Source organism: Geotrypetes seraphini, chromosome 2 (genome assembly GCF_902459505.1).
Source record: "Geotrypetes seraphini chromosome 2, aGeoSer1.1, whole genome shotgun sequence".
NCBI lineage: Eukaryota > Metazoa > Chordata > Amphibia > Gymnophiona > Dermophiidae > Geotrypetes > Geotrypetes seraphini.
In genome coordinates, this window is record NC_047085.1 from 349,512,682 (window position 1) to 349,525,702 (window position 13,021).

Below are 13,021 nucleotides of genomic sequence, written 5' to 3' on the forward strand. Positions count from 1 at the left end.
AAGTGTCTTAGAGCTAGATGCACTAACGTCAACTATCGTCACTAAACCAGTTTTGACTGGTTTAGCGTCAATTAAATTTGCCAACATGATGCACAAAATGTCTCACGGCATGGTTTTTTGCCCAATCTGACTCAGCCATGCAAATAAGCTCTTTAATATTAAAATGCCTTGCAAACTAGCTGAGCAATTGATGAACTAAAATCATTTCCCAATGCACAAAAAAAAGTAATAGCTTACCTGTCCTATCAATCAAATTAATATATTTAAAACATACCCTACCTTTTTTTTTTAATGGGCACAGATGCTGTATGTGTGTTAAACACACTTATCTGTCCCATTTAAAAAAAAAAAGTGAGCTGTCCTCTGCCCCTTCCACACCCCAACAGAGAGACAAGGAGGACTGAAACTATGATCTCTAGTAGGTGGTCAAAAAGACAGTAGATTTTGCAGGAACAGATTGCTGAGGTCTTGCAGGATACTGTTGTTGATAAGACTTGTATGGTTTAAAAGGATGTGAAGTGGAAGGCTTGGGCTTAGGCTTGACTAAGGAGTCCCAAGACTTCTAGCCAAAGAGCTCATTCCCAAGACATGGAATGTTAGCTAAGCAAGCTTGCAGATTCATATCCATGTCTGCCACTCTCAGTCAGGCCAGCCTTCTCATGGCCACAGACATAGAGGAAGCTCGGGTGGAGAGCTCAAAGGAATCATAGGCAGACTGTACCAAGTGAGACGGCAGATATTTTTGGTACATAGGTAACTGTTTCACCAATTTCTTCAAACAGCAGATGAAATGAAAAATATAATTGCTGACCCTACTGTTCATTGCATTCTGATAGAGGCACCTGCCAAATCTATCCATAGTGCGACCTTTTCTCCCTGGTGGAACAGAGGCATACACCTTAGCAGAGGTAGATTTTTTAAGAGTAGACTCTACGACTAAGGATTGGTGAGAAAGCTGAGCTTTGTCATACCCTGCAGTAGTAGCAACTTTGTACATGGAGTCCAGCTTTCTAGGGCCACTGGCACTGTTAAGGGAGATTCCTAGTTTCTAAAGAGAATGTCCTTTACTATCAGATGGACAGGAAGCTTAAGCACCTCTTTTGGGATCTGTTTTATGTCCATAGCCTCACAATATTCAGGTGTATATTTTGAGTCAGCTTCCAACTTCAGAGACGTGTCTTTACCCAGCTGTCTAATAAAATGGGAGAAAGAGATGTTGCAGTAAATGACTCCTTAGTAGATTCTTTAGGAGATCCAGGTGGAGAATACTCAGGAGAGTCATCAACTTCGGTTGGAGAAGGAAAAGCACCCAACGAAGATTGAACAAAGAGGTCCGAGTCTAGTACTGGTGACTGAGATCTATGCTTCTTATTTTCTCAGTACGGATCCTGAGAAGAGAAGGGGGGGGGGTCCAATGTTTACGCTTCTCAGAGTGTTTAACATATACGCGCTTTTTGTTTGTAGAAGAACTACAGCTAGATCTGTGAGTAGATGAGCTGCGACTGGAAGCAGGAATCTTGGATATGTGCCTGGTTGATGGGCGGGGCTGAGGGCTGAATACTGGTACCGGGATCCTGTGGGCTGGAACACTCAGGCTGGACTGGTACCTGTAGAGTTGGTGCCAGGGTCAAAAGATTGAGAAGTCTACCATGCTCTGCTGTGACAGAACTGCTCAAATTGTTCTTTCAAAGTAGCTGCTGCTACCTGTGGCTTAGGTGCCAGTGCCATAGCTGCCATGACCCCAAGATTTTTGAGCGAGTCGCATTAAGGGTCTTTTTGGCTGACATGATTGGACTCAATGCCATAGTGGCCGACCCAACCTGTGAGACTGCTGCTCACCAACGGGGACAGTGTCACAGAGGTATCAGTGGGAGAGGCTTTGGCTTCCAGCGACCACAACATGGTGTGGTTCCACCTGAAGAAGGGAACCACTAGGTCAAATACTTCGACTAAAGTCCTAAATTTTAAAGGAACTAATTTTCAGTGCATGGGGGACTATATCTACAAAGCGCTGCAAAACCAAAGCACGATGGACGGTTTGGAGGTACTATGGTCGGATTTGAAATCCACCCTGCAAGAAGCAACCAACATATACATAAAAACTGTGAGTAAATGGCGCAGAAAAAAATAGACCACAGTGGTTCTCTGCTGAGAACTCAGAACTAGTAAAGCAAAAGAAAAAAGCATTCATAACCTACAAACAATCGCAAAAGTTGGAAACTAAAGAAACCTATCTGACAAAATCTAGAAAGGTTAAGACTGCAGTCAGGGAAGCCAAATTCCGGATGGAAGAAAATATAGCGAGACAGGTTAAAAAAGGGGATAAATCCTTTTTTAAGTATGTTAGCGACAGGAAGAACTCAAGTGGTATTGTGCACCTAAAAAAACCTGACGGTAACTTCGTGGACTCGGTTGCAGACAAAGCAGAACTACTCAATAACTACTTCTGCTCAGTCTTCACCTGTGAAGCGCCAGGATCCGGACCTCAGCTGCAGACAAAGGGGTGCTCGGAGGACCCATTCCGGGACTTTGCATTTACCGCTATCAAAGCTAAAAGTGAACAAAGCAATGGGCCCGGATAATCAACACCCCAGAGTATTTCGAGAATTGAGAGATGTCCTAGCAGAACCGTTAGCTGAGCATTTTAATCTTTCCCTAAACAAGGGAAAAGTTCCCTTGGACTGGAAAACTGCCAATGTTATTCCGCTCCTTAAAAAGGGATGCAGATTAGAGACCGAAAATTACAGACCAGTGAGTCTCACAGCAATAGTATGTAAACTTATGGAAACGTTGATCAAAAACAGACTGGACACGTTTCTGGATGATGAAATACTAAGGAATCCACACCAGCATGGCTTTACAAAGGGAAGGTCTTGTCAATCCAATCTGATAAACTTCTTTGACTGGGTAACAAAAAAACTGGATAAGGGAGAGTCCCTGGACATCGTGTATTTGGACTTCATTAAGGCTTTTGATAGTGTCCCACACCAGAGGTTATTGAACACGATGGGCCTTGGAGAAACACTAACTACATGGGTAAAAGACTGGCTTAGCGGCAGACTCAAAGGGTGATGGTAAACGGTACTCCTTCAAAAATGTCGGGAGTGACCAGTGGAGTACCGCAGGGCTCGGTCTTGGGCCCGATACTATTCAATATCTTTGTAAGGGATCTGCCTCAGGGACTTCGAGGCAAAATTACATTATTCGCTGATGACGCTAAACTATGCAACGTTGTGGGCGGTGCAGCAGAACCTGACGGCGCAACCATGCCTGACACTATGGAACAGGACCTACTTTTACTAGAACAGTGGTCCAGTACTTGGCAGCTGAATTTTAATGCCAAAAAATGTAAGGTAATGCACCTTGGTAGCGGAAATCCATGCAGAACATACACCCTGAATGGTGACACCCTAACAAGAATTGCAGCAGAACGAGACTTGGGATAATCATCTGGGAAGATATGAAAGTTGCCAATCAGGTGGAGAAAGCTTCAACAATGGCTAGACTAATGCTGGGATGCATTAGAAGAAGCTTTATCAGCCGAAAGCCTGAAGTTATACTGCCGTTATACAGATCCATGGTGAGACCTCACATGGAGTACTGTGTTCAGTTTTGGAGGCCACATTATCAAAAGGATGTGAAGAGAATGGAGTCGATTCAGCGAATGGCCACTAGGATGGTCTCAGGACTCAAAGATCTCCCATATGAAGAACGTCTGAACAGGCTACGCTTATATTCTCTCGAAGAGCGCAGAGAAAGGGGGAACATGATAGAAACATTCAAATACATCACGGGCCGCATTGAAGTGGAGGAAGAAATCTTTTATTTTACGGGTCCCACGGCAACGAGAACACCCGCTAAAACTCAGGGGGGAAGATTTCATGGGGACACCAGGAAATACTTCTTCATCGAAAGGGTAATTGATAGATGGAATGGTCTTCCAGGCCAGGTAGTTGAGGCCAGTACAATGCTCGACTTCAAGGGACGATGGGACCGTCAGGTGGGGGTCGCACCAAAGGAATGCTTAAAAGACAGATTCTGGAGGAGGGAGGGTTCTTGAGTGGGCAGACTTGATGGGCCGTTGGCCCGTTTCTGCCGTCATACTCTCTGTTTCCTCGCTGGCTTATCTGAAGGAGCAAGGAATTCAGAAGTAGAAGGTGCTGCTGGTGAAGGCTGCGACGCCTTGGATGAGGATGCCTTCAGAGGTGCCACGGAACATGGTGCTTTGGAAGACAGTGCTTTGGAAGTTGAAGACAAAGATTTTGCCATCTCAACACCAAAAAAGTTGCTTTTGTTGAAAGAAGGTGTAATTTTAAGGTGTGCTTTTTAAAAGTAGAACAGCGCGTACACGTGTCAATATGGTGTTCTGGCCCTAAACACTGAATACACAGACTGTGTGGATTTGTGACTGAAATACTGTGTTGACACTAGCCGCACTTCTTAAAACTGGTTAACGGTTGGGACATTAATTTAGGAAAAATTGCCTCAGCCAAATTGAATGTGAGAAGCTGAGGTAAGAGAAGGCCCCATGAAAAGCGCATCCTATACAGAATTGGGCCTACACCCGCCCAAAGTTAACCCAATTCTGTAACCGACGTTCATGTTGCAGATGTTGGTTACAGAATCGGGTTTAAAATGCCCCAACCCCCCTCCCCAGATACCCCCAACGGCCCCCCGGAAGATCGCCAGCAGGAACGTGCCCAACTCTTCCTGCCGGACCCCCTGAAGATCGCTGGCATAGGAGGGGCCTTAGGTGCTTGGGCCAATCAGCCCCTAGGATTCTGTGGGTTTGGCAGTGGAGGGGCGGGCCTGCTGGTCAGATGGAGGAGCTGTCCTGCCAACTTGAAGGAAAACCCAAGGGGGGGTTTTGTTGGGAGGGGGGGTTCGGCAGGAGGGGTTGGGCACCCTCCTGTCGGTGACCTTAGGAGGTGTTGGAGGGTCTGTCAGGAGGAGTTGGGCACCCTCCTACCGGCAATCTTTTGGGGGGGCTGGCGAGTCCAGCAGGAGGAGTTGGGCACCCTCCTGCCGGTGATCTTGGGGGGGGGGGGGGGGTTTGTCGGCAGGAAAGGTTGAGCACCTTCCTGCCAGCGATCTCTGGTTTTGTTGGCAGGAGGGGTTGGGCACTCTCCTGCTGTGATCGTCTGGGGGGGAGGGAGAGACTGGTGGCCATATCTGCGGCTGCTATTCCTAATCGTGGCAGGGAGATCCTTGCCGTGATTAGATATAACAGCCGCGACTACTTACGATGTAGGCCAGCATTCTGCTAGCCTACATTGTAAGCGTTCTCCGCTCTGCTAGGGCGACCCGTAGGGCCGCCTAGATTTGCTTAAAGCTACCGCCTAGCCTTAGGTGGGCTTGTGGGCCTCTCTAGGCTTTCTGGAGGCACCTTCAATAAAGGTGGCCTGTCTGGGGAGCATTTTTTTTTTTTTAACGTTCCTCCCGATTGGCTGATTAGATAGCTGTAGGACGCCTACAATCGGGAGCACTTTGCACAATCAGGGCCAAAGTATGTATAAAATATACGCATAAATTCCTAACGTTCAATTGCCCAACTGAACAGCTCATTGAACTGAGGAGGCACGCACCTACATCGGGCGCGAAGGCACTTTCTAAAGTTCTTACAGTGACTAGTACTTGGGACAATCCGTTCCAGGGCTCTGAGGATGACGTCACCCACATGTGAGAATATGCCGCCTGCTTGTCCTACATTCAAAACTCAAACAGCTATTGAGCAACTATTCCTCCTTCCTTCCTATTTGTTTTCTTCACAGGATCCTTGGTAGCGGAGTGCGTTTACCGGACCGTTGTCCAGAAGGCAGCGAAGTTTTGAAGATTTTATTCCCGTTTTTTGACCAGAATGTTGAGCACAGAAAAGAAAAGCACTGCTGCTTCCGTGCAGGGAAAGTCTGCTTGCACAACGGGGGAGGGGAGGCAGGGAGGGGGGGGTGTAGGATTTCCACAGGGGGCCCGTCCCGTTCTCTGCATTCTTGGGTTGCGCTAGCGACAGCCCCCAAAGCTATGACGGGTCTCGCGCTCCTCGGCCTCCCCCTGCCCCTCACTTTCCACCAATAGCAGCGCCCCCCCGGGCACAGCCGGCCCTCCCAAGCGAATGAAGCGCCCGCCCGGCTTCCTGTCTCTTTGGCTACGTGGAGCCTGGGGGCTGGGAAGCGGGGTCCGCGGCCGAGCCATGCCGCTGCTGCTGCTGCTTCTGCTGGCGGCGGGGGCCGGGGCTCAGTACGAGCGCTACAGCTTCCGCAGCTTCCCGCGGGACGAGCTGATGCCCCTCGAGTCGGCCTACAAGTACGGGCTGGACCAGTACACGGAGGAGCGGTGGGGCGAGAGCGTGCGCTACCTGGAGATGAGCCTGCGGCTGCACCGGCTCCTGCGGGACAGCGAGGCTTTCTGCCACCTGAACTGCAGCGGGGAGGCGGAGGCGGCGGCGGCGGGGGGCGACGAGGGCGGGGAGCCCGAGCTGCGGGTGTTCGGCGAGCTGCTGCGGAGGGCGCAGTGCCTGAAGCGCTGCAAGCAGGGGCTGCCCGCCTTCCGCCAGAGCCAGCCCGCGCGCTCCACCCTGCACGAGTTCAGCCGCAGGGAGCCCTACAAGTACCTGCAGTACGCCTACTTCAAGGCGAGTACCCGAAGGCTACTGTTCTCTCCCCTCCTCTTTGTGTTTTACCATTAAGGTTTACTTTTCTATCAAAATTCTAGTTCTTCCCCCTTTTCCTTTATTTCTTGTAAGTGACTATTGGGCTTAGTAAAATCTATATGTTTTTCGTTTGGGATTTTTTTTTTTAACCATTATTTTAATGTAAATGACTTAGAAATTATTTATAAGCGTTTTATCAAATTTTTAATGAAACTTGGAGTACCTGGAAGAACTTGCGCAGGACGCCAAGTAGGGAGCAGGAAAACGACTTCCACTCCACCCCCCTCACACTTTTAAAAATTAAATGTCAATATTTTTTTTTTTTTGCTACTGTTACTCAATCACAGCTACATGCGTATGCGCACTCTTGCCGCGTGTTCCCTGATCTGTCGGGATGTGGCGGCAAGAGTGTGCATGCGCTAGATGGCACGGAGTGAGGGGCCGGGACTTAGAGGTAGGAGAGCAGGCCCGGGATTCGGCCGGCCCCGGCCAGGCAAGACCCCCCCTTCCCCGCTGCACCCAAGCCCCGGCGGTCCCCGCACACTAAAATGCCACGCAGGCTAGCCGCTACCGCCTCCTTTTAAGCAGGTGGTAGTTTTTCAGCTAGTGTGCGCTAATCTTGTGCATGTGCTAAAAACGCTAGCGCACCTTAGTAAAAGGAGCCCTGAGACTCAAGTACCAGTTACTTTATTAGTACAGTGTCTATTGATTCATTTAGGGAATGGATGTTAAAATTGTTCTTCAAATATAAAGATAATCCTTTTTTTGTCCAATATTATATGAATGTATCCAGATGTTTCACGCCTAACCCAGAAGAGAAGAAAGCAGTTTCTTATGTTGAGATCTAAGGTGATACAATTGGGGACGACCTTTGTTCTGAGGTACCCCTGTAAATGTGTTATGGTGTATAAAGAGAACAGATATGTTTTCTATGAACCACAGCAGTTATCTAAATTTATTTCATCTTAGGATAGTAATTAATTGCTTAATTCTGATTCTTTTAAAATCCGTTTAGAGAAAATGTTCAAAGGCAGTCGAGCCTCCTTTGGTTTTCCTTGTTATCGAATTTGTAAGTTAATTTCAGCAAATTGTAGCTCCGTCTCCAATACATAGTGGACTAATTATATTGTGTAATCAAAAAAATTTACTTTGCATTTTTTGGATTAAGTGATTTTCTGCTTTTCATGATATTTTTTCTTTTGTTTTTGATTGAGATTGTCAAAACTATAATATTAATAAATAAAGAATGGAAAAAAACCAATACAAAAACCCAAGGACTACGCAGAGTTAATGTTCTAGAAGATGAAGACTATTTAAAAGTTCAATTTCATAATCCATATAAAACAATAAGGACCCAATCCTCAGGGAACTGTGGACCCAACATGGCCCGTGTTTCGACAACATGGTCCGTGTTTCCGTCTTCCTCAAGGGGTCCCTATGGGTTCTAAAGAAAAAAACTTGTGGATTATGAACAAGTCCAAATAAACATAATCCTGCAAATAATTGCGCCGTTGAGATATCCTCAGTAGCGGATATGTGGATTACAAAATTGAACTTTTAAATAAAGTCTTCATCTAGAACAGTGGTCTCAAACCCACGGCCCGGGGGCAACATGTGACCTGCCAGGTACTATTTTGAGGCCCTTGGTATGTTTATCATAATCACAAAAGTAAAATAAAACAGTTTCTTGATCATATGTCTCTTTAGCTATAAATTACAATATTATTATTAAGACTTAGCCAAAAAGAAAGATTTATGAACTATATAAAGAGTTTTACCTCATGCAAAATTGTCATTTCTTTAATAAGACATTAACTATTTTTTTCTGAGGCCCTCCAAGTACCTACAAATCCAAAATGTGACCCTGCAAAGGGTTTCAGTTTGAGATCACTGATCTAGAGCACTGTTCTTCAACCGCTGGTCCGCAGAAAATTCCTGCTGGTCCATGCAGGACCGGCAAGATCGACATCTGCAATTTTCTGCCGGACCGTGCAGAGCCGGCAAGATTGACAGCTGAAGTCCGTGCAAGGCCGGAGAGATCATGGGGAGCCTCCGACAGTGGTTTTCTCCCCTCCCAACAGCTCTCCTTACTTAAGAACATAAGAACATAAGCAGTGCCTCCGCCGGGTCAGACCATAGGTCCATCCTGCCCAGCAGTCCGCTCCCGCGGCGGCCCAAACAGGTCACGACCCATCTGAATCACCAGAAGGGGCTCCCTTGCCACCTTGGTTTCTCATTGAAGTCCTGTTTTCCTATCGAAGTCCTAACCCTCCGGTCTTGCACATGCACGACCTGGTTGGGTTTCTATACTTATTACCTGGTTAGCTTTCTATACTTGTGTTACATCCCAGCTCCTCCCTCAGTATCCCACGATCCCTTTATCCCTCAGGAATCCGTCCAATCTCTGTACCGTACTCTGCCTGATCACTTCCTCCGGTAGCTCATTCCAAGTGTCCACGACCCTTTGGGTGAAAAAAAACTTCCTTGCATTTGTTTTGAACCTATCTCCCTTCAGTTTCTCCGAATGCCCCCTCGTACTTGTCCCTATCCACCCTCTCTATGCCCCTCATGATCTTGAAGGTCTCTATCATATCTCCCCTGAGCCTCCTTTTCTCCAGAGAGAAGAGCCACAGCCCTCTTACCATTTTCGTTGCTCTCCTTTGGACTCTCTCAAGTACCGCCATGTCCTTCTTGAGGTGCAGCGACCAATACTGAACGCAGTATTCCAGATGTGGACGCACCATCGCTCGATACAATGGCATGATGACTTCTGGTTGTTATGCCCCTCTTTATGATGCCCAGCATCCTGTTGGCTTTTTTCGAGGCTGCTGCGCACTGTGCAGATGGCTTCAGTGATGCATCCACCAGCACACCCAAGTCTCTCTCAAGTCTGCTGTCTCCCAACAATACCCCCCCCCCCCAATTTGTAGTTAAACAACGGGTTCTTTTTCCCTATATGCATGACCTTGCATTTTTCCACGTTAAAGCGCATTTGCCATTTGTTTGCCCAGTCTTCCAGCTTGTCCAGGTCCCTTTGTAGGTCCTCATACTCCTCCCTGGTCCTAACTCTGCCGCACAGTTTGGTATCGTCTGCAAATTTTATAACCTCGCTCTTTGCCTCCTTTTCCAGGTCATTGATAAATATGTTGAAGAGTAACGGCCCCAGCACCGATCCCTGTGGCACACCGCTTGTGACTCCCCGCCAGTCAGAATATTGACCCTTTACTCCGACCCTCTGTAGTCTACCCGACAACCAGTGCTTGATCCATCTGTGCACATCCCCTCCCACCCCGTGGTTCCACAGCTTCCTAAGCAGCCTTTCATGTGGCACCTTGTCGAAAGCCTTTTGAAAATCGAGGTAAATGATGTCTATGGGTTCCCCATTGTCCACCCGACTGCTTATTCCCTCAAAGAAGTACAGAAGGTTCGTTAGGCACGACCTTCCCTTACAGAATCTGTGCTGGCTTGTTCTCAGTAGGCCATTCCTCTCGATGTGCTCGCAAATGCCGTCCTTGATCATAGCTTCCACCATCTTCCCTATAATTGAAGTCAGGCTCACCGGCCTGTAGTTCCCGGGGTCACCCCTCGATCCCTTCTTGAAGATAGGTGTGACATTTGCCAATTTCCAGTCCTCTGGTACTTCACCAGTTTTCAAGGATAGGTTGCAAACATGCTGGATTGTGCCCGCTATTTCTTGTCTTAGTTCCTTCAGAACCCTTGGGTGGATCCCGTCCGGGCCCGGTGATTTGCCGCATTTTAACCTGTCTATCTGTTTGAGGACATCCTCCTTACTTACCTCTATGTGTTCCAATTTTTCGGCCTGTTCCCCACTCATGAGCTCCTCTGAGTTCGGTATATTAGATGTGTCTTCGCTCGTGAAAACCGACAAGAAGAACGTGTTCAACCTCTCAGCTACCTCTTTATCCTCCTTAATCACTCCCTTCCTATCCCCATCGTCCAACGGCCCCACCTCCTCTCTCGCTGGTCGCTTCCCCTTTACGTAGCTGAAGAATGCCTTGAAGTTTTTCGCCTCCCTGGCCAGCCCCTCTTCGTATTCCCCCTTTGCTTTTCTAACCTCCCGGTGGCATTCCTTTTGGCATTTCCTGTGCGCCTGGTGATTTTCCTCCGTTGGGTCCTTTTTCCATCTCCGGAAGGATACTTTTTTGTCATTTATTGCCCTCTTTACTTCTGTTGACATCCAAACCGGGTCCTTTGATCGCTTGTTCTTGCAGCCTTTCCTGAAACTGGGGACGTATACTCTCTGTGCTTCCTGCAGGGTGTCCCTGAATAGGGTCCAGGCGCTTCCCACAGTCTCCATCCTAAAGATGTTTCTGAGCTTCCTCCCCACCATTTCCCTCATAGCAACATAGCTCCCTTTCTTGAAGTTGAGCGCAGTTGTTGCGGTCCTCCTTACTATGGGTGTCCCCTTTTCTAATGTGAATCTGATCGCGTTGTGATCACTGTTGCTCCCACTTCTACCCCTCTTGCAGGCCCTCCTAATCCGTTTAGGATGAGGTCAAGAGTAGCACCCCCTTGCGTCGGTTCTTTGACTAGTTGCTCCATGAAGCAGTCCTTCACAGCTTCTACAAATCCTGTTTCCCTAGTGCAGTTGGAGTGACCCGTACTCCAGTCTATTCCCGTGTAGTTGAAGTTCCCCATCACTGTTACACTTCCAGTCCTGCATTCCTGTCTCAGTTCCGCTTCCAAGTCGTGTCCGACTCCTTCTGGCGCACCAGGTGGTCGATAGTACAGCCCCAGTTTTATGCCCGCACCCTTGTTTCCCGGTAATTTGACCCATAGCGATTCCAGCCCCTCTGCCTTCGTTGCCATATCCATCCCGACCGAGTGGATAGAGTCCTTTATATATAGTGCTATGCCTCCCCCCTTCTTGTGGGTCCTGTCCCTCCTGTAGAGCTTGTACCCCGGCAGCGCCACATCCCATTGATTTTCCTCTGTCCACCAGGTTTCTGCAATTTCAATTATATCCAGGTCCTCCCCCTTGGCCACGACTTCTAGTTCACCCATCTTGGCCATGAGGCTTCTTGCATTTGCGTATAAGCACCGCAGGTCCCGTCGTTTTCCTTCCACCTCTGCATTTACCTGGGCCACCTGCCCTTGGATTTCGGGCAGTTCTCCCGTTCCCTGTGCTTCTGCTTTGCCCTCAGCCTTAACCCTCTTAGCTTTCAGCTTCCCCACATTCCCGCCACCCCACTTCCCCGCTTTTCCTCTGGGTTTTCTAGCCCTACCGGCCCCCTCCTGGGCTATCATCCCTTGAGCCTCTGTTTGATCCCCCTCGCCTTGTGGTACCTCTATATTGCCCTCAGCTTTCGCCCTCGTGCCACCCAGTCCCCCTGTGTCTCCATGCCCCTTAGTCTTCTCCCAGCAAGCTCCCTTTACCTGATGTTTCCCTTGCTGTCTGATCATAAGATCTTCCGGTCCCTCTGCTTCCTCCCTGCAGTCAGCCCGTTCAGCATCTGTTCTGGATACTGTTGTCCGAAGCGTCAACATCAGATCAGCTGTCGGCTTTCCCCCTCTCCTCAGTTTAAAGCTCTCTCGATCTCCTTCCTCACATTGGCTGCCAGTAGTCTAGTTCCCGCTGTGCTCAGGTGCAGGCCGTCCCGCCGGTAGAGCTTGCTCTTTCCCCAGAAGGACGTCCAGTTCCTCACAAAGTGGAAGCCCTCCTCCTGGCACCATCTCCTCAACCATGCATTCACAGCCTGGAGGTCTGCCTGCCTCTTTGCATCTGCTCTCGGTACAGGCAGGATCTCCGAGAATGCTATCCTCCGTGTGCTCCGCTTCAGTTTTCGTCCCAGGACCCTGAACTGGTCAGTCAGTGTGGCCATGCTGAAGTTCCTCCGGCTCACATCATTCGTTCCGACGTGGATTATTACCGCAGTCTCCTCTGTCTCTTCTCCGTCCAGGATCCTCTCGATCCTATCAGTGATGTCTCGTGTCTTGGCCCCTGGGAGACAAGTCACTAGCCGGTCCTCCCTTCCTCCAGCTACGTGACTGTCTACCTCTCTCAAGATCGAGTCTCCCACCACAATAGCAGACTTCCCTTTCCTCAGCAACCTCCTCTGCCTCAGGTCCGTGTCCTCGGTGTAGTGTGGTGTCTCTCCCTCGGGGTCCTGGTGAGTCGCGGTCTCCTCCTCTTGCGTGGTTCCTCCGCTAGGTCCTTCCCCGGTGTCGCCTTGTAGATCCTGGGTCTCGTCTGCCGACATCCGTCTGTGCAGCTGCTGGTCCCGTTCCTCCACCTTCCTATAGGCCTCCTCGATGAATCTCTCGAGGTCCCTCACCTGGTCCACAATGGGGCCTGCTCCGTCTGTGTTCTGGGTTGACCAGCTTGTCTCCTCTGTGGTGCGCAGTCCCTCCAGT

The 13,021-nt window shown here is 48.9% G+C and overlaps 1 protein-coding gene across 1 annotated transcript in view; it reads left to right on the top strand.

Moving 5' to 3' along the window:
• The first annotated feature begins 6,075 nt into the window (after positions 1 to 6,075).
• The window catches only part of CRTAP (cartilage associated protein), a 53,088-nt gene continuing 46,142 nt past the window's right edge, over positions 6,076 to 13,021 (top strand). The window contains exon 1 of the mRNA XM_033930373.1: positions 6,076 to 6,628. Coding sequence (XP_033786264.1) covers positions 6,110 to 6,628 — 519 coding nt within the window. The 5' untranslated portion in view covers positions 6,076 to 6,109. The remainder of the gene's footprint in view (positions 6,629 to 13,021) is intronic.